Here is a 25645-nt window from a genome sequence, read left to right as displayed (position 1 = left end):
GAATACATTATACTAAGTAAAAGAAGCCAGACACAAAAGGCCACATGTTATATGATCCATTTATATGAAGTGTTCATAATAGGCAAATCCATAGAGACAGAAAGTAGATTATGGTTACCAGGGGTTGGGGGGCAGGAGGCGTAAGCAAGGAAGATGAAGAGAGACTGCTAATGAGTATGGGATTTCTTGTTAGACTGGTGAAAATGTTCAGGAATTAGTGGTGATCAGTGCACAACTTCATAAGTACACCAAGAACTATTGAGTTGTACACTTTGAAAAGGTGACCTGTATTTGGGTTTTTTTGGTGTGTATTTTTTGTAAGATTTTATTTTTTAAGTAATCCCTACACTCAACATGGGGTTCAAACTTGATCCCAGAGATCAAGAGTTGTACACTCCGCCGACTGAGCCAGCCAGGTTCCCCCGGGTGAAATGTGTTTGAATTAACCTCAATAAAGCTATTATTTTTAAAATTTATTTAAATCAATGTTGATAGATGTTGGAGAATTTCACTACACTTGAGATCTCTATTAGAGGAAAAAAAGCTATTCGTTGAGCCCTGCTATGAACACAGTTCTGTTTTTGGAATCTCCTGTGTGACTAGGATTTTGTATCTTTGTTGCTCATTTTGTCATGCAGAGTCAGGATCATCTTCCCTCATGGATGGCCTATGGAACCAAGACTGTTGAAGCTACCGCTGAGTCCATGTTGACTCCAGGCTTTCCTTGACTTCATAAGTATGCATTAAAATTCCTTCTGTACACTGAATTCAGTCTCTTGAACAACAGCAGACTTTTCAGCAGCAATGGGTGGAAAGCCGAAGTGTAGGGGATGTTGCCTGCCTCCTCACCTTACTTGACTTCATCTGAACAACCTGTTTGTGCATTTTCCCATGTTTGGTAAAAACTGGTAGAAAATGGGAAACAAATTGTTAGTGTCAGAGATGAGAAAATTGAAATAAACTTCATGCAACTGGGATAAAGATGAAAATAAGCTGGAAGCAAAAGAAAAAGTTAAAGTCGATTTGTATTTCTTGTGAACACTGGAAGAATTATTTTCTACTTACTGCATGTAAGTGGAATGTAGCACCTAGCTATAGTAGATATAATACTGTCATCTTGTGGCACCATGAAGCATTGCCATTTTACTTACACACTTATTCTCACATATACCCCCAAATGATTAATATTGTTTTTCCCTACCAAAAATATAGAAATTTAGAATCAAAAGAAAGCTTTATTTTTTTTAAGATTTATTTATTTATTTGAGAAAGAGAGAGATAAAGCACGAGCAGGGGAGGGGGAGGGGAAGACGGAGAAGGGAAGCAGACTCCTCGCTCAACGGGGAGCCCAATAGATCCCAGGACCCTGAGATCATGACCTGAGTCAAAACCAAGAGTCAGGTGTTTAACTGACTGAGCCACACAAGCATCCCTAAAAGAAAGCTTTAAAAGCATCTAGCCCTGATGATGGACTCTGAAAAACAAACTGAGGTTTCTGGAGGGGAGGACGGTGGGGGGATGGGTTAGCCTGGTGATGGGTATTGAGGAGGGCACATTCTGCATGGAGCACTGGGTGTTATGAACAAACAATGAATCATGGAACAGTACACCAAAACAAATTATGTAATATATGGTGATTAACATAACAATAAAAAAAATTTTTAAAAAGCATCTAGCCCTTTTCAATTATCTCATTTTACAATTGGCATCATGTAAAAGTTGGCTAGGCAGCAAAATTTCTTATGAGTCTCTGTCCCTCTACCAGAAACTGGGTTTCTTCCCAAACATTGCTCAAGATATGATTAACCATTGCTACTATCCATCTAGGTCTATGCTGAATTGAGTGGTCCAGATGAGAAGCTTGATTACAAATACACCCCTGCAATTTGGAGCATCTGTCCTGGCAGCTCCCAATTTGGAGCTTGTATTTAAATCTCTGTGTGTTTTCTCTGTCTACAGATATGCAAAGCATTTCTCTCCCTGCTGGCACTGACCAGGGCCTCACAATGAGACTGAGGCACTTTTGGCTTGCTGCCTTTACAGGCAAAGAGGTTCCTCCCACCACTACCCCCAAGAAGAGTAAACAGGTGCTGAGCACTAAAAGCACACCTAAGGGAGGGGGCTCACAGAAACAGTGGCAAGAGGTAAGAAGGGGTCTGGGCAGAATATCAGTGTTGTCCCCCATGTTCTATCCCTCTTCCAGTCTACTCTTCAAATAGATGCCAGAGGGGCGCCTGGGTGGCTCAGTCGTTAAGTGTCTGCCTTTGGCTCAGGTCATGGTCTCAGGGTCCTGGGATCGAGCCCCGCGTCAGGCTCCTTGCTTGGCAGGAAGCCTGCTTCTCCCTCTCCCACTCCCCGCTTGTGTTCCCTCTCTCGCTTTGTCTCTGTCTCTGTCAAATAAATAAATAAAATCCTTAAAAATAAATAAATAGATGCCAGAGTGGTCATCCTACAATTTCAACCTGACTATGACACTCCCAGTTAAAGCCTTCAACGGCTCCCCAGCCCTTACAAAGGACGGCCAGACTATTCACCACATAAGATCCCAACTATATCTCACTTGAACTCCATTTACAGTTTATGCTGCAGATATTCTGAATCGCTTGACTTTCCGCCCCCCTCCATGCCAGTCTGCTTCAGGTCTCCATTCTTTTGCTCAAATTTTTTCCTCTGCTGCAGTGTCCCTCTATTCAAGGAGCAGCATTAAGTGTTACCCATCTGGTGAAATTTTCCTGGCCCCACTTGAACCATCCAGTAAACTTAAATGCAACCTTCTGTGTGGCCTCGCGCTAGCCTGTAGTTGATATGTTCTTCCCACCATAATATAAACTTCTTGAGGATGAAGTATGCCTAACCAGCTTTTTTCCCCAAATACATATCTATGTATTTATTGTCACTGATCTTGAAAACCAAGATTTTATGGAAATGGAAGAGGAGCAGAAATCCTAATGCACCTAATTTAAGAGGTATAGTAAAGATAATGAATGCTGGGTAATCATTAAAGGACCTTGGCATGAAAGGTTGTGGATCAAACTCATAAGATACATTATAAATTATATACAATTGTACGTTTTATGTGGTGAAGGTTTGTTCTCCCAAAGGAGATGTCAGTCATGCTAGAATGGAAAAGGAGAATAAACTTTGGATTAAAGAGAGGCAAAGCCCTAACACCACCATCTGGGCCTGGATTCAGAATGGGGAGAAAGGAAGTTTCTAGGAATAGTGTGGGGCTGAGAGTGGAGACCCTTCAAACTCAGTCGTGTTGGATGAGGGTTATACTTACATGAGTTGACCAGAAGAACCAGGTCACTGGGGAGCTGTGACAATGGCAGCCCAGGCTGTGGTAGCCCGGCCATAGTGGTGAGAGGAGAAAGACTTCTACACCTGCATGCCAAGAGGTGGTGCCTAAGGGGAGGGAACCTGCCCGTGGCACTGGAGCAGAGATGGCAAAAAATCTTCTCCACACCAACAACACCATGTGGCCAAAGAACACAAGACTTCTTTTTTTTTAATTTTTTTAAAGATTTTATTTATTTATTTGAAAGAAAGAAAGAGAAAGTGAGTACAAGCTGGGGAGAGAGACAGAGGGAGCGGGAGAAGCACACACCCCGCTGAGCAGGGAGCCTGATTCGGGGCTATATCCCAGGATCCCAGCACTTCAAAGAAAGAAATCACAGAAATTAGAGGTCACCCAAACAGATCATGTTGTTCTTCACAGTTCACTTTCTAAATGTAAAAATGATTCCTGCTTGCTGTCAAAACAAAAAATAATGAGGATCAGGGGAATGTAGTTCTCATGGGGGAAATGTCTCAGGGTAGAACTCCCAAGAGGTAAGTAGTTCTCTACAAATCTCTTGATAGTGTTTAAAAAAAAAAAAAAAAACTCGATCGAAGAAGATCTAGCTAATAGTGTAACTGATATAAAATTCAAGGCAGTTAAGTAAAGAAGTCTCAATCTATAAAGAGCCTCCAAGGGCAGAGGATCTCATAGACTCTTAGCATAGTCAATGTTTCATTCCCCTGGAAGATTTTAATTCCACTCCAAAGCAGAGACCTGGTTACCTATCACCACAAGCCCAGGGGATGTCCCGAAGGACACTTTCCTCACGCGCTCAGACATCCAGCCTGAGAAAGGCAAGCTTCCTCCAAAGTTTTGCTGCTATGTCCATGTGAGTCCAATAAGGGAAGCAGTCCTAACAGGAGGTCAACTCACAATAGGAGCAAAGACTTAATTTCCACACATTAAAAGTTTCAGTAACTTTGTCAAAAACTGTATGTAATCTGTCTTTCCCCACCTTCTTCCTCAGTCACAAAGTTAATATATTAAGCATATGAATTTTGAATTAAATCAGCCTTTCTCCAGATTCAGGAACTTTCTTCTCTGAATTGAGAAAAAGAGTTTTAAACATTTATCTTGTCTTTTGTTTTCTGTATTTTGAGGGAGGTAATAAGGCAATATAAATGCTGTAACAGATTCAGTGTTACTGAGCCAACATCGTCAGGGACAGGGGGTTTTAACCCTTCTTTTAAAGTGGCAAGAAGACTCAGTCAATTTATTTGAAGGCTAGAAGGTCTTCCATTTCAGACTTTTTCTTTTCTCTTCCTTTCTTTTTTTTTTTTAAGATTTATTTATTTATTTTAGAGAGCGGGGGGAGGGGCAGAGAGAGAGAGAAAATCCTGAAGCAGACCTCCCCCTTAGCAGGGAGCTTAACGCAGGTCTCCATTCCCAGGACCCTCAGAACATGACCTGAGCAGAAATCAAGAGTCGGATGCTCAACTGACTGAGCTACCAGGTGCCCTCATTTCATACCTTTTCTTAAACAAGCTTTTTTTTTTTTTTTTTCATTTACAGTGCCTGGACACTGATGGGATAATTAGAATAAAATATGGGTTCTGGGGGTGCCTGAGTGGCTCAGTCGTTAAGCGTCTGCCTTTGGCTCAGGTCATGATCCCAGGGTCCTGGGATGGAGCCCCACACTGGGCTCCCTGCTCCGTGGGAAACCTGCTTCTCCTTCTCCTACTACCCTGCTTGTGTTCCTGCTCTCGCTATCTCTCTCTCTGTCAAATAAATAAAATAAAATAATTTAAAATATGGGTTCTGTCTCCCCACTGCACCCAAACTCTGTTCATTCTCCATGCTCTGCCTCTGCCCAGGCTGCCTCATGGTCTAAGTCTGGTCCTAAAGGCAAACAAGGGTGAATAGTGCAATGCTGGGTCATTCCTCATGCCTCAGCCTTAGCGATGCATATCTGCTTGGCATGGAGAAGCCCTCAACCCTAAGGTGCCCTATACAAAACCCCAGTTCAGTGTAGACATGCCAGAAAGAGGTCAAACCTCTGGAATAATCTGATGTTTTTGCAAGTGAAAGAGGCACTGCCTGTAAAGGGCTCAAAGTGAGTTTGCCCCCTAGTGAAGGGGGGCCGGCAACCTCTGACTTCCTATCTGGCCCTGTAAGGAGGATGGCTTCCATTTGACCCTGTAAAGAGGGTCTCACCCTCCCTGACTTTGCTCTCTTCATGCCATCCTCTTCTATTCCTTCCCTAGGAAACTCTCCCTTGAATTTCCAGGCCAAAGCCCCTGCACCTAATTATTTGCTATTTTAAATATTGGTTTTTATCAGTAATATCACTAGCTTCTTATTTCTACTAATGAATTGTTGAACACTACACCAAAAACTAATGATGTACTATGTGTTGGCTAAGATGGTCTTGTAAATGATGAATCTAAGGTTGCTTCACTACTCAATTTAAATAGCTTAAGATGCCACAACTTCAAAAAATTAACAGCCCTATAAAAAATCACAGATAAATTACGAAGGAAAATTATTCAATTAGTTTTATTCTTTTGTTTTTTTCTAGGTTGGCTCCTTTTTCTCTAGAAAAGAGAAAAGACAGTTCTCTTTTCTAAAACTCTTAGAGGCTTATCCCTTCTACAGATAGTCCCTGCCTCTACAGAGACTCCACCTTACACCATCTCAAATCAAAACCGCCACCGTCTGCTTCCTCTACCTGGAAAAGGAGCCTCCCCCTCAGACCCACTCACTGCAACCACCCTGTCCCCGTGCAGACCAGAATGCCCAGGGCCAGATAGGAGGAGGTGGGCCTCCCAGCCTTCCCCCAGCAGGTCCTTTGGGAAAGTACATCCAGATGTGTGCACCACAGCTGGGAGAAAACTCAGACTGGTGAAGAGAGATTAACTAAGGGGGATTTTTTTACTACCCATAGATTCATTATGGATATTCTCCAGATAACTGCCTTTTTAGTATAATCCTAATATGAATTGATTTATGAAAATTTGATTTTCAGAAAAAAATTTAGAAACACATCATTTGCTTAAAGTCGAAGTGTATTTATAGTATATATTTCCTCTAGCTGATAGAAGATAAGTTTTCATAATTGGCATCATACATATGCTTTCAAATTATTTCTTCTCTTTCTGTTCTAGCCAAAGAAAGTACCATTCATCCATCCCAAAAGAAATTATTCTTGCTTCTGAAAATCAGGTAATAGAAAGCTTATTTTTCTCTTTGTGGACAAAGTCTATAATTAATTTCAATGGATCCTATAGAGCAAGATACATTCAGTATTATTGATAATTACTGGATATTATTATAGCCACTTAATTCTTTTTAAATAATAATGAAGATAAAATATATTTGAGATTGGGGGTGCCTGACTGGCTCAGTTGGTAGAGCATGTGACTCTTGATCTCAGGGCTATAAGTTCAAGCCCCACATTGGGTACAGAGATTACTTAAAAATAAAATCTTAAATATATATACATATGTATATGTATACATATATGTATATATATATATATATATATATACACACACACTCACACATATGTTTGAGATTGGTGTTTATAAACATGTATTTTTAATGATATTTCAGTGTTTAGATCTATCAATGTTCACACACCTCTATATAACTAACCTCTTATTAGTTTAATTTTTTTGTTGTTTCTTAAGAATTACATGATGTTTTAGTTTAAGCATAAAAAATACCTAAAACACTATTTGGAGGAAAAACCCTTTTTTGAACAAACCATTCATCAAAGGGAGTTTTTAAATAATATAGGGTTCAGATGTTTAATACCTTTAAAAAGTTCTTGAGAATCTCATTTGTTGGAGGTCAAATAAGGTCTTCAAATAATAACACACTAAAGATCAAATCCTACAATAATCAATCTATTTTAATCGAAAACACCAGAACCAATAAACTAGTTAGGTCAATCAATTAAGTTAAATAACATTCTAGAGCAAACAGAAAACATGGATGATGCCTTTGACTTTGTTTTTACTGGGGACAGACTCACATTGTTGAGGTATGTGGCCAATCCCTCATCACAGTCCTGACTATGAGACATAAAGTACAAGAGATGTGATCACACAGGGAAATGGAATGCAAGACTAACCAGAGTTGGCAAAAGCTATTCAGTGAGCCAATCAACCAACAAATGTTTATTAATTATCTTACTGTTGCCAAACACTGTGGCAGGTGCTGCAGATACAATAAAAGAACAAAACAGACTCGGTCTTTGCTCTGAAAGAGTTCATAATCTAGTAGAAGAAACCAGTGAGCATTTAGGCAAATAGTTATCATACTGTACTGCAATCCCCATTTATAATATAACTCTTATCTCCCAGAAGATTGTCTTCTAAGGGAGAAAAATTCTTCCTGAAGGAAGTGACAGCCAACAGTTCTGAGCAGTGAGACCATGTTAAGATGAATCAGTATTTTCCAGGAGGAGTGGGTCCAGTAGGTCCTTGTTGCTCCAAGGGATCCAAAGGAAGGAAGACTATAGAAATATGTAAGGGCCAGTGGCACCTGGGTGGCTCAGTCAGTTAAGTATCCACTTGATTTCAGCTTAGATCATGATCTCAGGGTTGTGAGATAGAACCCCGTGTCAGGCTCAGGATTCAGCCAGGAGTCAACTTGAGATTCTCTCCTTCCCTCCTCTCTCTCTCTCTCCCAAATAAATAAATAAATCTTTACAAAAAATATGTGAGGGCCAGATCTCAAAGGTTCTTGTAGATCATGGCAGGAGATATTTTGAGGAGAAGTCAGAGACCAACAATAGGGATGGTAATTATGGAGAATTGTTTCACTCTGCTCCATGCCACCAGAATCCACTTCTTTATGGTACAGATCCATCATACGCACTAACATTATTATTCAGACACAACCTTGTGCCTTGGCTTCCAATAATTGTAAGTGTCTCCCATAGAAGGAGAATTTCAGGGGGCACCTGGATGGTTCAGTCGGTTAAGTGTCTGACTCTTGATTTCAGCTTAGGTCATGATCTTATGGTTGTCGGATGGAGACCCATGTCAGGCTCCGTGCTCAGCTGAGAGTCAGCTTGAGATTCTTTCTCTCCTTTCCTTCTCCCTCTGTCCCTCCCCCCAGCTCGTGCATGCTCTCTCTCTCTCATAAATAAAAAAATCTTTTTTAAAAAGAAAAAAGAAGGAGCATTTCAGGACACCTAGAAACTAACCAGCCTCTGAGGGCTTGTCTTGCAGAGCAAACCCAGATGACTGATGGCAAATGCTTTCCACTTTAAAACATAGAAGTTCTGGGATGCCTGGGTGGCTCAGTTGTTAAGCGTCTGCCTTCAGCTCAGGTCATGATCCCAGGGTCCTGGGATCGAGCCCCGCATCGGGCTCCCTGCTCGGCGGGAAGCCTGCTTCTCCCTCTCCCACTCCCCCTGCTTGTGTTCCCTCTCTTGTGTCTCTCTCTGTCAAATAAATAAATAAAATCTTTAAAAAATAATAAATAAAATAAAATAAAACATAGAAGTTCTTGGGGCGCCTGGGTGGCTCAGTTGGTTAAGGGTCTGCCTTTGGTTCAGGTCTTGATCTCAGGGTCCTGGAATTAAGCCCTCCTTCCGGCTCCCTGCTCTGAATGACAAGTGATGTTGAGCATCCTTTCATGTGCTTGTTGGCCATTGGTAGGTCTTCTTTAGAGAAATGTCCATTCAAGTCCATTGCCCATTTTTGAATAGGGTTGTTCATTTTTGATGTTGTTGAGATTTAGGAATTCTGGATATTGTTTGTTTATCAGATATATAATTTGCAAATATTTTCTCTCATTCTGTGGATTGCCTTTTTATTCTGTTATTAGTGTTTTTTAATGTACAAACATTTTTCATTTCCATGAAGCCGAACTTGTCTGTTTTCTTTTGTTACCTGTGCCTTTGTTGTCATATCCAAGAAATCATTGCCAAATCCAATATTGTGAAGTTTTTGTCCTAAGTTTTCTCCTAAGACTTGTATTGGTTTAGGTCTTTACAGTTAGGTCTTTGATGAGTTAATTTATGTATATGGTGTTAGGTGTTAGGTAAGATGCCATTTATTTCTTTTTCTTGACTAATTGCCCTAGTTAGAACTTACAGCACTTTGTTGAATAAAAGTGAAGAAAACAGGCATTCTTGCCTTGTTCCTGGTCCTAGAGGAAATATTTTCAGCTTTTCACCATTGAATATGATGTTTGCTATGGGTATTTCATATGTGGCTTTTATTATGACGAGGTGGTTATTTTTCTATTCCCAGTTTGTTAAGTGTTTTTAATCAAGAAAAAGTGTTGAATTTTGTATGCTTTTTCTGCATCTATTGAGATGATCATTTGTTTTTTTTCCCTTCATTTTCTTGAGGTAACATAATACATTGATCGATTTTCATATGTTGAACCATTCTTACATTCCAGGAATAAATTATATTTGGTCTTGGTATATAATCCTTTTAATATGCTGCTGAATTCTGCTGCTAATATTTTATTGAGGATTTTTGCATCAATGTTCATAAAGGTCATTTGTTTATAATTTTCTGGTAGCCTTTTTCTGGCTTTGATATCAGGGGAATGCCGGCCTCATAGAAGGAGTTAGTATTCCTACCCCTTCAATTTTGGGGAAAGTTTGAGAAGGATTGGTATTAGTTCTTTAAATGTTTGGTACAATTTATCAGTGAAGCCATCAGGACCAGGGCTTTTCTTCGCTGGGAGATTTTTTATTGGTTATTTAATTTTTGCACTAGTTATAGGTCTTTTCAGAATCTGTTTCTTCACAATTTAGTCTTGGCAGGTTTTGTATTTCTAGGTATTTGTTCATTCATCTAGGTTATCCAGTTTTTTGGTATACAGTTGCTCATAGTACTCTCTTATCCTTTTTATCTCTGTAAACGTGGTAGTAATAGCCCCACGTTCTTCACTGATTTTAGTGATCTGAGTCTTCCCTCTTTATTTCTTAGTCCACCTATGTAAAGCTTTGTCAATTTCTTTGATCTTTTCTTTCTTTTCATTGACATTCTCTATTGTTTTTCTATTCTCTTTCATTTGTGTTCTTATTTTTTATTATTCCTTTCTGCTAACTTTGTATTTAGTTCTTCTTTTTCTAGATCTTTTAGTTTTAAAGGTAAGTTGTTTTTATAATTTTTTAAATAATTTTTTTAAAGTTTTCTTTAAGTGCTCTCTACACCCATCATGGGGCTTGAACTCACGACCGTAAGATCAAGAGTTGCATGCTCTACCAATTGAGCCAGCTAGGTGCCCTGGTAAATTGTTGATTGAGATCTTTCTTGTTTTGGGTTTGGTTTGGTTTGGTTTGGGGTGTGTGTGTGTATGTTTCTTTTATAAGTAATCTCTACACCCAATGTGGGGCTCCAACTCACAACCCTGGGATCAAGAGTCACATGGTCTATCAACCGCATCAGCGAGGCACCCCAAGATCTTTCTTCGTTTTTAATATAAGCATTGATAGCTCTAAGTTTCCCTCTTAACACTACTTTCACAGTGTCCCATAAGTTTGGGTATGTCATGTATTTTTCATTCGTCTTTAATTTTCTAATTTCCTTTGTGATCTTCTTCGGTCCATTAGTTATTTAAAAGTGTATTGTTTGGGGGCACCTGGGTGTCTCAGTCAGTTAAGCATCCAACCCTTGATTTTGGCTCAAATCATTATCTCCCAGCATCTGGCTCCATGCTCGGCAGGACGTCTGCTTGCGATTCTTTTCCTCTCCCTCTGCCCCTCCCCCCACCCATGCACACAGGCTCGCTCTCTCTCTTTTTCTCTCTAAAGTAAATAAATAAACTATTTTTTAAGTGTATTATTTGGGGGCACCTGGCTGACTCTGTTGGTAGAGCATGTGACTCTTGATCTCAGGGTCATAAGTTCAAGCCCCACATTGGGCGTAGAGCTTGCTTAAAGAAAAAAAAAGTGTGTTGCTTAATTTCAGCAATTTTGTGAATTTTCCAGTTTACAATTTTCCTTTTACTAACTTCTAACAATCTCATTATGGTCAGAGAACATATTTTGTGTAGTGTCTATCTTTTTAAATACACTGAGACTTAATCTATGGCCTAATATATGCACTTGAGAAGAATGTGTATTCTGTTTTAGGGTAGAATAGTCTGTATAGTCTATTAGGTCTAATTGGTTTATTGTTGTGTAAGTCCTCTATTTCCTTATCTTCTGTTGTTCTATCCATTTTGAGTGCAGTATTGAAGTTTCCAACTATTACTGTAAAACTATTTCTCCCTTTAATTCTGTCAGGTTTTGCTTTATATATTTTGATCTGTCATTATGTGCTTAAAAACTAATCATTGTTATATTTTCTTGTTGTATTGAATATTTTAATGTGTAATGTCCTTCTTTGTCTCTTGTAACTTTTTTGTATTTAATCTATTTTGTCTGATATTAGTATAGGGACTCCTGCTCTCTTTTGGTTACTATTTGCATGGAGTATCTTTTTCTGTTCTTTCACTTTCAGCCTGTTTGTGTCTTTGGATCTCTAGTGAGTCTCTTTCAGACACCTATAGTTGGATCATGTGTTTTTATCTATTCTGCCAATCTGTCTTTTGATTGGAGGTTTTAATCCATTTATATTTAAAGTAATTACTGATAAGGAAGAACCGTCATTGACATTTTTTTATTTTTTTAAGATTTTATTTATTTTAGAGAGAGAATGAGCAGGGGGAGGGGCAAAGGGAGAGGGACAAGCAGAGTTTGTCTGAGTTGGAGTCCAACGTGGGGCTCGATTCCAGGACCCAAGATCATGACCTGAGCCAAAGTCAGATGCTTGACTGAGTCACCCAGGTGCCCCTGAAATTTTTTTCTAAGATTTATTTATTTATTTTTAGAGAGAGACTGCCCCTGCATGGGGGGAGGGCCAGAGGGAGATGAAGAGAGAGAATCTCCAGCAGACTCCCCACTGAGTGCGAAGCCTGACACAGTGCTCTATCTCAAGACCCCAAGATCATGACCTGAGCCTAAACGAAGAGTCAGACGCTCAACCGACTGAGCCACCCAGGCTCTCCTCTTTTTATTTTTTAAGATTTATTTATTCTTCTGTTGTTAAAGTTTATGTGAAATTCAAATGTCAGTGTCTACAAATAAAGTTTTATATAATGCAGCCATGCCCATTTTATGTGTATTGTTTATGGCTGCTTTCATGTACAATGGCTGACTTGAATAGTTGCAGCAGAGACTGCATGGCCCTCAAAGCCAAAAATATTTATTATCTGGCCTCTCTAGAAAAAGTTCTCCAACCTCTACTCTAGACATTTCAATACCAAGATGACTTGGGAGCTATAGAGATCACCACAAACATCTGGGGTTAGGCAGAACAGATCACATTTAAGGTATTCTCAGAAGACATAGACCATCTCTAGACATTGGGGAAAAAATTGGGAAAGTGGTTCAGAGAATTCCAAAGATCAAACTAGCAGAAAAGAAGTCAAGCCAATCTCAAAGCATTCAAAGAAACAGGACCAAGAAATACTAGTGAAGAGGTGCCTCAGTGGCACAGTTGGTTAACCATCTGTCTCTTGGTTTCAGCTCAGGTTGTGATCTCAGGATCGGGAGATCGAGCCCTGCATCTGATTCTGCCCTCACCACAGAGTCTGCTTAAGACTTTCTCTCCCTCTTCCCCGGCCCCTACCCCCTGTTCTCTCTCTCTCTCTCTCTTTCTCTCTCTCTCTCCCTTCCTCCCTCTTTCTCTAAAATAAATAAATAAATCTTTAAAAAGTAAAAATCACTGCCCAGTGACCATGTCTTATGATATTGTAAATGATAGCTAGATTGGATGATTTCTCATGTTCCTCTAACCCTGAGATTCTATGTTTCTCCTACACTATCAGATATACATTAGCATCTTAGTAATTCTAACAAATGAGTTTCATAACATGTGAATGTGCCAATAAGAAGACCTTCATGACTATAACAACCACACTAGTTTTTTGTTTTTCGTTTTTTCTAAAATTTCTTTTTTGGAAGAGAAAAGAAATCACAGATATGAAATCATCCACAAGCCTTATGAGCACCACAGATTTTGTCCCAGCTGATGTTACAAAATTGGAAAAAGCTAGAAACTAAGTATCCCAGGAAACAAAGCGTAGATACTTGTCTTATCTCATCACAGGGGTCACATTCCAATATTCCCCAAGCTACAGGTCTCACATACTATAATCGACTCTGGGGAAAATAAAAGAAGTAAGAGAACACAAGGGAGACCAACCTTAGCAGTTACCTTCACTGGGGGCCACAACTCTTCCCCCAGCATAAGGCAATTGGAAGAGGATGTTTACAAATAAACAAGCAAATAAATCAACTTTCAGTAATTTGGTCCTTATTTTGATCCAACCAGAACTGACTAATTAGGTCTTCTGCCATGAGCTCTTCACTACAACTACTGTTGACCCTGTGGGATCCAAAACCATTGATATCACTCTAGGAACAGATTTATATCCCATCTCTCAGACTGAAAGAGCGTTTTTTGTAGATACTGACACCTCCAGGTGAAGGGGATTCTCTCTCCCCCAAGTAACACCTGCCATTGTTTTGTCCCATTTTCCAGAATTAATCATCACCCACAGGATTTGAACACTGATGTGAAGAAGAGCTGAAAAGAGAGGAAGAGGAAGATACTGCCAAATACAGATGAACACAGAGTAAATTTCAGATATAGATAAATGTTGGGTCCAAACACTGTGCAAAGGATTTCTCCACTCTCAGTCACTTCATCTCTCAATGTCTTTCCTTGTCTAGTCAATAGATTTCTTTTTCTGCTCTCACAGAAATTTTCTTTACTACTCTGTTAAGACTATGCAGCTACCATTTAGCTACTTTATTATCAAGATAACACTATTTCCACAAGACCTTTATTGGTTACATATGTATCCAAAGCTACCTTTCTTCAGAGGTTCATTCACTGCCTAGATTGCATACCAACCAGAGAAAGTAAGACTATCTTGAGTTCTGTGGTGGTTTCATATCTGCTCCTTGCTATTTGTTCCTTATCAGGTCCCTTCCCCCACCTGTAAGACAGAATGGATACAAGTAAAATTGTAATCTCATTTCTGTGTTCGCGAATATGTTAGACACATCAAATTCATTGCTTTAACAAGGGTTTTACATGTTAATGGAAATGTTTTATCTCATTTCCCAGACTTAGTAATTCAAATTTTTCTCATCTCATTGCATATGTATATATTCATTCCAATGTTGTTCCTCTAGATCATTTTCCAATTTATGTGTCTTATTAGAAAATTCAGAAAATGGCAATAGATCATCTAAGTTTTCTAAATATTTGAGGTGCTTTTTTAAAAAAGATTTTATTTTTTTATTTGAGAGAGAACTTGAGTGGGGGTGGGGGGGTGTGGAGATCAGAGGATGAAACAGGGCTCAATCCCAGGACCCTGAGATCATGACCTGTGCTGAAGTCAGACACTTAACCGATGGAGCCAGCCAGGTGCCCTGAGATGCTTTTTATAAATTAAAAGAAAGTGTATTGAGTCGATTATATTAAAAAAAAAACTGGTTGGTTGTTTGGTTGGTTTGTTTATATTTACTTCATGGTTATTTGAGAGATAGGTGACTATAGAGTTAGGTATGTATTTGGGACCAGAATTAAGCAAAAATCATCTGCCAAAATGGGATCAAGGCTGTGCCCGTTGCCTCATTAGAAAAAATGCCTGATTCCCTGGGCAAATCAGTCACTAACAAATTTTTAATAATCAACTTTATAGATGTATATAATCCTTTTGTGATCCACTAAAAATTCCCATATCTTTTTTAAACATGTTTATACTAGATGACTTTTTATATTTGCTATCCTATCAGAATTCAAAAACACACTGCATAAATATCTTCACACTCTAAATCTCTATAAAATGAAAATACTGCTAAGCCCCCAGGCAGTGGTCTACTTTCCAAAGAAAAGGCTCAGTGTGCTAGAATACCCGACAAGGAAAGGAGATGGTCCACTTCACAGATTCATAGTAACAAATATTGACTCTTGTTTGATTTTAGAAATTGCACTTAATTTTGCATCTAGGTTTAGAAATGGAGCAGCAACACCAGTTTCGAATCTTTGATAGAATGAACCATCAAACTGTTATTCAGGGGCACCTGGGTGGCTCAGATGGTTAAGCATCTGCCTTTGGCTCAGGTCATGATCCCAGGGTCCTGGGATCGAGTCCTGCATCGGGCTCCCCGCTCCGCGGGAAGCCTGCTTCTCCCTCTACCTCTCTCTCTCACTCTGTCTCTTATGAATAAATAAAATAAAATATTTTTTAAAAATTGTTATTCAGGGGCGCCTGGGTGGCTCAGTTGGTTAAGCGGCTGCCTTCGGCTCGGGTCATGATCCTGGATCCCGGGATTGAGTCCCACGTCGGGCTCCTTGCTGGGCGGGGAGTCTGTTTCTCTCTCTAACCCTCCCCCTTCTCATGTGCTCTCTCTTAAATAAATAAATAAAATCTTAAAAAAAAAAAAAACTCATTGGCAATATTAATCCCCAGTGTCCTGAGGCCATAGCTTTTGTCTGTGATCCGAATAACATTTTTTTTATTTTTTTATTTTTTAAATTTATTTTTATTTTTTAAAGATTTATTTATTTATTTGAGAGAGCGAGAATGAGAGAGAGTACATGAGAGGGGGGAGGGTCAGAGGGAAAAAGCAAGTTCCCTGCTGAGCAGGGAGCCCGATGTGGGACTCGATCCTGAAATTCCAGGATCATGACCTGAGCCGCGAAGGCAGCCGCTTAACCAACTGAGCCACCCAGGTGCCCATATTGCCAATGAGTTCTAAAAACTTCTAATGATTTAGCGTCCTGAAATAACATGATTTACTAAATCATTCTGGCTTATTTATTAAGAAAATGTAGAAATACAGGGTGCCTGGGTGGCTCAGTTGTTAAGCGTCTGCCTTCGGCTCAGGTCGTGGTCCCAGGGTCCTGGGATCGAGTCCCACGTCGGGCTCCCTGCTCTGCAGAAAGCCTGCTTCTCCCTCTCCCACTCCCCCTGCTCGTGTTCCCTCTCGTGCTGTGTCTCTCTCTGTCAAATAAATAAAATCTTAAAAAAAAAATGTAGAAATACTACTGAACTGGAAACCATAAAACCTAATCCGGGTCCTTACTCTAGCGCTATACGGCTGTGGGACTCCTCTGTTATCTAACTCCTCTAAGGATCATAGGAACATACACAGATATAACATGCCATCGTTCTGTGAGTTCCTATCACCCTAATCTATGAAGGTTTCATCACTGTCCTGTTCCTTTCTCTTTGTGCCACATTCTTCTTTTTCTCTGCTCTTTTTTTATTAAGAGGATTTAATGCACGTCAGAGCTACCTCTGGGTTATTAATGACTCAGAGTAAGTAGAAGTTCATCCAGTGAATACCAGGTTTTACACTTGGAGATCTAGGATAATAGCAGTGCCACAAGGAAGATGGTCATAAAAGATCAGAGGCAAAAAGGAAGCCGTCCTATTAATCTTTATAGCTAAATGAGGAAAAACTTATTAAATGGGGGAAAAACTTGTTAAAGAAATGGAGGAAAACTTAACTGCACCTGGAATGATACCACACCTAATAAGGACAGTAGTACAAATAAAATTACATCCCAACCCCACATTGCTCCCATTAAGATGGGTCTAGGCACCTGGCTGGCTCATCCGGAGAGCATGCAATTCTTAATCTCGGGGTTGTGAGTTCAAGCCCCACATTGGGTGTGGAGCTTACTTTAAAAAAAAAATGGAAGGGGCGCCTGGGTGGCTCAGTTGGTTAAGCGACTGCCTTCGGCTCAGGTCATGATCCTGGAGTCCCGGGATCGAGTCCCACATCGGGCTCCCTGCTCAGCAGGGAGTCTGCTTCTCCCTCTGACCCTCTCCCCTCTCATGTGCTCTCTCTCTCTCATTCTCTCTCTCTCAAATAAATAAATAAAATCTTTAAAAAAAATGGAGGAAAGAAAAAGTTGGGTCTAAAATTTAAGGGTAAGATTAGGAAATACTATTCTCTCTAATTGAATACAACAAGAATTGGCACACAGAATTCCATGTGGACTGCAATTCCCTATCTACAACAAATTTGGCCCAAAGAAATAACAATTCCTAGAGACTAATTCAGAAAACATCCCCTATTACAAACAGGAAAACAGCATGGAAAACAAATGAGGAAAAATGATTAGGGAAATTAAACTCAGGACGAAAAGAATAAAACTTTGTCAATATAACACCACTACTTCCCAGAAGAAAAAAAAATATTGTATCTGAAGGCAAGATTAAAGAATCCCCTAGATGAAGGTACTGTGTAATTTCCCAGGCATAATTCATCGATACCTATCACAGCCTAAATTAAGTGTGTCCCATCAAATACCCTTTGCTCTGATTCAAAACTTAGAAATATGCATCTGATTATCTAATTTGATTTCCAGAGACCTTGATATTAGTAAGTGATTGCTGTGGGTAGTAAGCACACTGTTTCAGCCATGGGAATGAGATCTCCCACTGTAAATTAACAAATTGGTTGTTTGATTTACAAGTCATTCTCTCAGGTATTGAATAACGTGAATTGGTTTCCGAGGGCCTGATTCCTCTAGGGAGAACTGACCAAATAAGGCTTCTAAATCTGCAGATTTAACATCAGACCTCTGTGACCCCAGAAAACTATAGCATCCCATGACAACCACCAGAGAAAACACCTGAGCTCATTCAGGCCAGGACTGCTATTGAGGAGTCATGAATGTCTCAAGGAACTTGTATGGGAGCTTAAACCCTCTGCAGTTTCTGTAGCTGGGAGGTGAAGAGGCCAGTGTCTGTAGCCCTGGCATCCAGAAGAGCTCTGTGGTCGACTTTTTGAAGGTCAACCATCACTGATTTCCTGCAACTAAAATATTTTTTTTTTAAATCACAACTGCTATTCTATTCACTTCAGAAAAAAATAAAAAAAACAAGACATGGGTGGAAGGATTTACTGCTGCCTTTTTATTTTTTTTTTATTTTTTTAAAGATTTTATTTATTTATTTGACAGAGAGAGAGACAGCGAGAGAGGGAACACAAACAGGGGGAGTGGGAGAGGGAGAAGCAGGCCTCCCGTGGAGCAGGGAGCCCGATGCGGGGCTCGATCCCAGGACCCTGGGATCATGACCTGAGCCGAAGGCAGACGCTTAACGACTGAGCCACCCAGGCGCCCTACTGCTGCCTTTTTAAAGTACTATAAGAGATGGTTAAATAATAAGAGCTAAGCTTTGACAGGGCATGGATACAGAAGTTTTAAAGTTAAGTGTTTAATGTAAGGATTGAGTAGAACTACCCACTATTGGTAAGTTTTCCAGAATTGGGTCCAGAGTTTCATTCCCCATCCTCAGAACCTCAATAAGGAAATGAAAACCCAGTGGAGCTGTGAAACCTTCTCAGAACTAAGAGGCAAGCTGATGACCCAGTTCCATTACAGTATTCACATTTAGTGTTTCCAGCCAGCAGCTGGACCCTCTATCCATGACATCTTACTCAAGGTTGCCACTTCCCTGCTCTTCACATTCATTTGAGCCAGAGCACAGGAGTGAAGTTAGAGGGAATCATTGATCAGAGAGCTCCTGACTCTCTTCCTTCTGAGTAGACAGGAATCATTCCAGAGCAAAATCAATCAATCTATCCATTTCAATGTCTTTAACATTTTACCTTAAACCATGAGCTTAGATATTGGAGAATCATACAACTAAGGGGAGTTTTAAAAGGTCATTAATCAACCTTTTTCCTCAGGTGGTGAAATGCCAATCAAGAGGTTGGACCAGGGGCGCCTGGGTGGCTCAGACGGTTAAGCGTCTGCCTTCGGCTCAGGTCATGATCTCAGAGTCCTGGGATCGAGCCCCACATCGGGCTCCCTGCTCAGCAGGGAGCCTGCTTCTCCCTCTGCCTCTGCCTGCTGCTTCCTCTGTTTGTGCTCTCTCTCTGTCAAAAATAAATTTAAAAAAAAATTTTTAAATAAAAAAAAAGAGGTTGGACCAAAAAATTTAAAATAACTCCTCCACACTGAGAGCCCTACTCTCTAGCCATTTCTCCTCCTCTCCATCATCCTTGCTTTTCCTCTCATCTCTAACATCTCACTACGGGCATCCCTCTTTGCTTCCTTTTATCCTCTCTTCCTTTACCATATCCCAAGCCTACATTATTATATACAAAGACATTGAAATACATAGCACCAAGTACCAACCACAACTTTACTTATATGCTTACAGCCTCATGGGCATTCTCTTCCTTTATTTTTTTTAAAGATTTATTTTTTGGGGACGCCTGGGTGGCCCAGTCGTTAAGCATCTGCCTTTGGCTCAGGTCATGATCCCAGGTCCTGGGATCGAGCTCCGCATTGGGCTCCCTCCTCCGCAGGAAGCCTGCTTCTCTCTCTCCCACTCCCCCTGCTTGTGTTCCCTCTCTTGCTATGTCTCTGTCTGTCAAATAAATAAATAAAATCTTAAAAAAAAAAAAGAACTTAGAAAGTAGACTTGCATAGCATCAAGACCTGTCACATACAGCTAGCCAGTTAATCAAAATTCTATTCCATTCCCTCTACTACAAAAGGAGACGAAGAATTTCCTCATTTCCTTTTTGCATACTCCCCACTCTGTGTAAGTTTATGTCCTGGTAGAGATAAGAATGAGTCAGTGGATTCTGGAGGTTTCTGAACTGGCAGAGCATCTAAGATTGCCCACACAAGTCTTTACCAGTAAACCCTTAATCTTTAGCAAAAGCGTTCCGGTGCAAACTCCTAAGAACAAACTTTTTCTGTAAAGTCCCAGAGAGTAAATATTTTAGGCTTTGCAGGCCAAACGCAACAACTCAGCTCTGCTATCATAACACCAAAGCAGCTACAGACAATATATAAGTAAATGAGCATGGCTGTGTTCCAATAAAATCTTACTTACTAAACAGGCCAACTCCTGCCATAGAGCATGCTTCTCCTTATTTGTCTTCTCTACACATAAGGAAAAAACCTCTCTACCATTGTCCCAGTTTTACAATATCTTTCTCCAGTTCTTCCTCACTTCCCTCTCACTTCCATGCTAACTCTTGTTTTGTCCATTCTCTAGGTAAGATCTCTCCAGAGGATCGAAAGAGTCAACAGCACATTGTTGACTGAGTTCATTCTCACAGGAATTCCCTACCCTCTCAGGCTAAGAACGTTACTGTTTGTGTTCTTTTTGCTAATCTACATCTTGACTCAGCTGGGAAACCTGCTTATTCTAGTCACTGTCTCAGTGGACACGCAGCTCCATGCCCGTCCCATGTACATCTTTCTTGGTGTTCTCTCCATCATTGACATGGGCATCTCTACCATCACTGTCCCTTGCCTCATGATGAACTTCACTTTAGGCATTAAACCCATCCCATTTGGTGGTTGTGTGGCTCAACTCTATTTCTACCACTTTTTGGGCAGCACCCAGTGCTTCCTCTACACCCTGATGGCCTACGACAGGTAACTGGCACTATGCCAGCCCCTGCACTACCCTGTGCTCATGAATGGGACGTTATGCACCATCCTCGTGGCTGGAGCTTGGGTGGCAGGGTCCATCCATGGGGCTATCCAGCCCATCCTAACCTTCCACCTGCCCTACTGTGGGCCCAACCAGGTAGATTATTTCTTCTGTGACATCCCTGCAGTTTTAAGGCTAGCCTATGCTGATACAGCAGTCAACAAGCAGGTGACCTTTGTGGACATTGGAGTGGTGGTTGCCGCTTGCTTCTCTCTGGTCCTCCTCTCCTATGTGCAGATCACTCAGGCCATTCTGAGAATCCATACACCTGATGGGCGGCGCCGAGCCTTTTCAACCTGTGGAGCCCATGTAACCGTGGTCACTGTCTACTATGTGCCCTGTGCCTTCATCTACCTTCGGCCTGAAACCAACAGCCCCCCGGATGGGGCAGCTGCCTTATTTCCCACAGCCATCACCCCTTTCCTCAACCCCCTCATCTACACGCTGCGGAACCAAGAGGTAAAGCTAGCCCTGAAGAGAATGATAGGAGCCCCTGGGACGAAGAGAAAGGTTTGAAAGTATCTACAGTTTATTCTAATGCTTACATTTCAGTGAGATTTTTATTTTTTCTTCTTGTTTTTCTCTTTTATGTAGCCACATAATACCCATACAATAAGATCAAACACAGTTTTAAGTGAAATACTACTTTCTAGCAGTTCCTTGGTGTCCCCTTCAGATAAACAACTCTCAGTTGCTCCAACGACAGAAAGTGAGACCACAGTCACTCAGAAGATAACAAAAGCTGGTACACTTAGACATCCAGAGGATTCCTAGAACAAAAGCATCTAATGGGCTTTTCAGCTTCTAGGCTTACATTGGTCACGCTTAAGATGGACTATAGAGTTTTTGATGGGAGAATGTTTTTCTGTTCTGTACCAGTTGGATATATACCTCAGGAGCTAGTGTTCAAAGAGAAACTATAGATGTCCTGCTGAGTGCATGTTAACAGGCCTGGTTCTGGGGACTTCCTGAAGCCATTATGTGATGTGGGGAGAAACTCAAGTGTTTACTCTACCTTGCCTTCTGAAGAAATAACACTTAGACTGGTCCTTTCACAAACTGAACGAAATTAAACAATCCCTCTCCGCAAAAAGGCAATTAAAGTCTTTTCAAATGTCTCAATAATAAATTCCCCCATGCCTAGGGATGCCTGGGTGGTTCAGTCGTTAAGTGTCTGCCTTCGGCTCAGGTCATGGTCCCAGGGTCCTGGGATTGAGCCCCGCATCGAGGTCCCTGCTCCGGGGGAAGCCTGCTTCTCCCTCTCCCACACCCCCTGCTTGTGTTCCCTCTCTCGCTGTGTCTCTCTCTGTCAAATAAATAAATAAAATCTTTTTAAAAAAAAAAAAATAAAAAATAAATTCCCCCATGCCTAGAAGTAAAGTTCAATATTAAATTTTCCACTGGGGGATTCCCTCTGTGGGCATCTGCCTCTTGAAAATTCTCTCCCTCTGCTCCTACCCCCCACTCATGCATGTGCTCTCTCTCTCTCTCTTTTTCTCTCTCAAATAAATAAATATTTAAAAAAAGAAAATAAAGCAGTTAATCAGGGCACCAAAATAATGTATCCAAATTTGTATTGCATATCAATTTAGATTTGTGAGCTTAACAAACTTTCATTAAGTTGGCCGGGGCCTAATCAATTTGGGCAAATTTTGTGCATTAACTCGTTTCAACCCTTTAGCACCTCCAATATTATCCTGTTATGATTCTGCCTCATTCTCCAGCTTTTCATATTGGATGGTTGCTTCATCCATGTGATCAAATCATGTCTAGAAAGCAAAGTCTCTTGTGCACAGTAGAAAATCAATAGTTTGGTCATGTAAATGTTCATTTCCAAAGGACTCAAGGTCACCTAATTGGAGACCAGAAACTAACCATTTACCCTTGAATGAAGTTGACTGACACAATTTCTCAATATTGTGTTCAGAAAACAAACAATATACTGGATATCAACTCCTTAAACTGGAACATTACTTATGAAATATCTTAATCTTTCAAAATATTTAATAAATAAAACGGTTAAACCATGAATTACAAAAATAAACTTAAATCTAGAGCTCATAAACCAAAATATTTCTAAAGGCTATTGTACATCTTGTTTCTATTTTCCCAGGTGCTTAACACAATGCTATCATACCTGTTGTCTTAACAATTAACCAAATAACATTAAAAAGATCTGTAAGTGGGGCACGTGGGTGGCTCAGTTGGTTGAGCCTCTGCCTTCGGCTCAGGTCATGATCCCAGAGTCCTGGGATAGAGCCCCGCGTCGGGCTCCCTGTTCGGCGGGAAGCCTGCTTCTCCCTCTCCTCCCTGCTTGTGCTCTCTCTTGCTGTCTCTGTCTCTCTCTGTCAAATAAATAAAATCTTAAAAAAAAAAGATCCATAAGTATATAATAAAAATACAGATCAAAATGGAATGATTCTGAGGCAAATGTTTGTTTAAAAAGTAGATTGGGCTCTACTATGAAATTGTTAAATTAACACTTATTAAGTGGAGCACAGGGTGGTGGATGGTAAGTTGTAAAAAAACAGACTACAAGAGGAATTGAAATAGAGCAGTTTATTACTCACAGGACCAAGAGGAATTACCCAGTGCCTCAAGGGCCTCATGGGGAGGTGAAGGCAGAGTGCAGACAGAGAGAGGCAGGACCTGGGGTACATGTCTCTATTCAGGTCTGTAAGTGGAGTGTTTTGGGGTTCTCAGATGAAAGCCAGATTGATCAATCCAAACCAAAAGAGCAAGATTTTAGTAAGCCGCAGAAGAGTCTTATCTAAAGGCTAGAGGAGGGAAAGGTGCTAGGAGGCAGGGAAGACTGTTGATCACAAGGGCTGTCGGGGAATTTATATCAGGAACTTACATTTTTCAGTGACCCTGAGGCTGCTATCCAGGGCAGGAGCTTGCAGGAGGGGCTGTGTCAGTTTCAAGTCCCTGCAGGCTGGGGGCACCTGAGTGGCTCAGTTGGTTAAGTGTGTGATTTTGGCTCAGGTCATGATCCCAGGGTCCTAAGATCAAGCCCTGAGTTGGGCTCCTTGGGAGGGAGCCTGCTTCTCCCTTTCCCCCTGCCCCTCCCCACCACTTGTGCTCTCTCTTTCTCTCTCAAATAAATAAAATCTTAAAAAAAAAATCACTGTAGGCTGCTTGGCCATTGTATATTAGAATGAACAATGGTACAAGTGCTATGGACAACAGTATGGTGGTTCCTAAAAAAAAATTAAAAGTAGAATTACCAACTGATTCAGCAATCCTATTTCTGGGTACACATCCAAAAGAATTGAAAGCAGGGTCTCAAAGAGCTATTTTCAGCAGTGTTCTCAATAGCTGGAGGATGAAAGCAAGCCAAGTGCCCCATTTTTTTTTCTAAACATCCATTGATGGATGAATGGATAAACAAAATGTGGTATTACACTGCCTTTTAAAAAGAAGGGAATTATGGGGCTCCTGGGTGGCTCAGTGGGCTAAGCATCTGCCTTCAGTTCAGGTCATGATCCCAGGGTCCTGGGATCGAGTCCCATATCGGGCTCCCAGCTCAGCAGTGAGTCTATTTCTTCCTCTCCCTCTGCCCCTTGGCCTGCTTGTGCTCCCTCTCTCTCTCTCTCAGATAAATAAATAAAATCTTAAAATAAATAAATAAATAGAAAGGAATTCTGACACATGTTACAACGTGGATGAATCTTTAAATATTTTCCTAGGTGAAAAAAGCCAGTCACAGAAAGACAAATACTGTATGATTCCACTTATATGAATACCTAGAATCGTCAAATTCCTAGAGACAGAAAGTAAAATGGTGGTTGTCAGGGGCTGGGGAGAAAGGAGAGCAGGGAATTATTTAATAGGTATAGAGTTTCAGTTCTGCAGGATGAAAAGAGTTCTGGAGATGGTTGCACAATAGTGTGAATATACGTAACACTACCGAACTGTACACCTAGAAATGGTTAAGCTGAGAAATGTTATATGTGAAAAATAAAAAGACAATAACACACAGGGCGGGGGAAGAGTGAGGAGGACTACAGATGAAAAAGATAGGCCATATGTTCATTGAAGCTGGCTGAACATAGGGTTGCATCCTGCTACTCTCATTACTCATGTATGTTTGGAAATGTCCATAATAAAAGATTTTTTGAAAACCATAGCTTTGAAAATCTCAGGAAAAAGAGAGAGAGGCTAGTACAATTTAAGGCTCTGGGGTGGAAAAGTGTTTGGCATGTTTGAAAAGAAAGGGTATGTTGTTGAAGAGTAGTGCATGGGGAGAGAATACACGGTCACAACACAAGAGCAGGCAAGGGTCAGGTCATGGGAAACCTTGGAAACTACATAAGAAGTTTGCATTTAGGGGCGCCTGGGTGGCTCAGTCCGTTGGATGTCTGCCTTGGGCTTGGGTCATGATCCTGGGGTCTTGGGATCGGGCCCTGTGTTGGACTCCCTGCTCAGCGGGGAGTCTGCTTCTCCCTCTACCCTTCCCCCTGCTCCTGATCTCTCTCTCTCACTCTCCCTTTCTTCCAAATGAATGAATAAAATCTTAAAAAAAAAAAAAAAGAAGTTTGCATTGACTCTACTATGATGGGCAGCATGTTAGTTTTCAATCACTGCATAACAAGGGATCACAAACTCAGCAGCTTAAAACTAAGCCCATTTATTAGCTCACAGTTTTGGCGGTCCACAATGCAAGCACCTCCTGACTTGGTTCTCTGCTCAGGATCTCACCAGGCTGAAATCCAGGTGTCCCTGAGCTGCATTCTCATCTGGAGCTCAGGGTTCTCTTCCAGGCTCACAGGGTTGTGGCAGAATTCAGTTCCTTGCCATGACAGGACTTAGGTCCCTGTTCCCTTGCAGGCTCTCAACTAGTGGGTGCTC

At 40.8% G+C, this 25645-nt stretch overlaps 1 protein-coding gene across 1 annotated transcript; it reads left to right on the top strand.

Annotated features, from left to right (window-relative positions):
* The first annotated feature begins 17560 nt into the window (after positions 1-17560).
* Positions 17561-21310, top strand: OR10G3 (olfactory receptor family 10 subfamily G member 3). Its single transcript, XM_025869190.2, is given in 2 exon segments — positions 17561-17566; positions 20351-21310. Coding segments are annotated over 2 exon segments (966 nt in total).
* Positions 21311-25645: the final 4335 nt, after the last annotated feature.

The sequence above is a fragment of the Callorhinus ursinus genome, unplaced genomic scaffold (genome assembly GCF_003265705.2).
Source record: "Callorhinus ursinus isolate GAN/ISIS: 27379988/994484 unplaced genomic scaffold, GSC_fseal_2.0 scaffold8, whole genome shotgun sequence".
Taxonomy (NCBI): Eukaryota; Metazoa; Chordata; class Mammalia; order Carnivora; family Otariidae; genus Callorhinus; species Callorhinus ursinus.
This window is presented reverse-complemented; position numbering and strand designations above follow the sequence as displayed.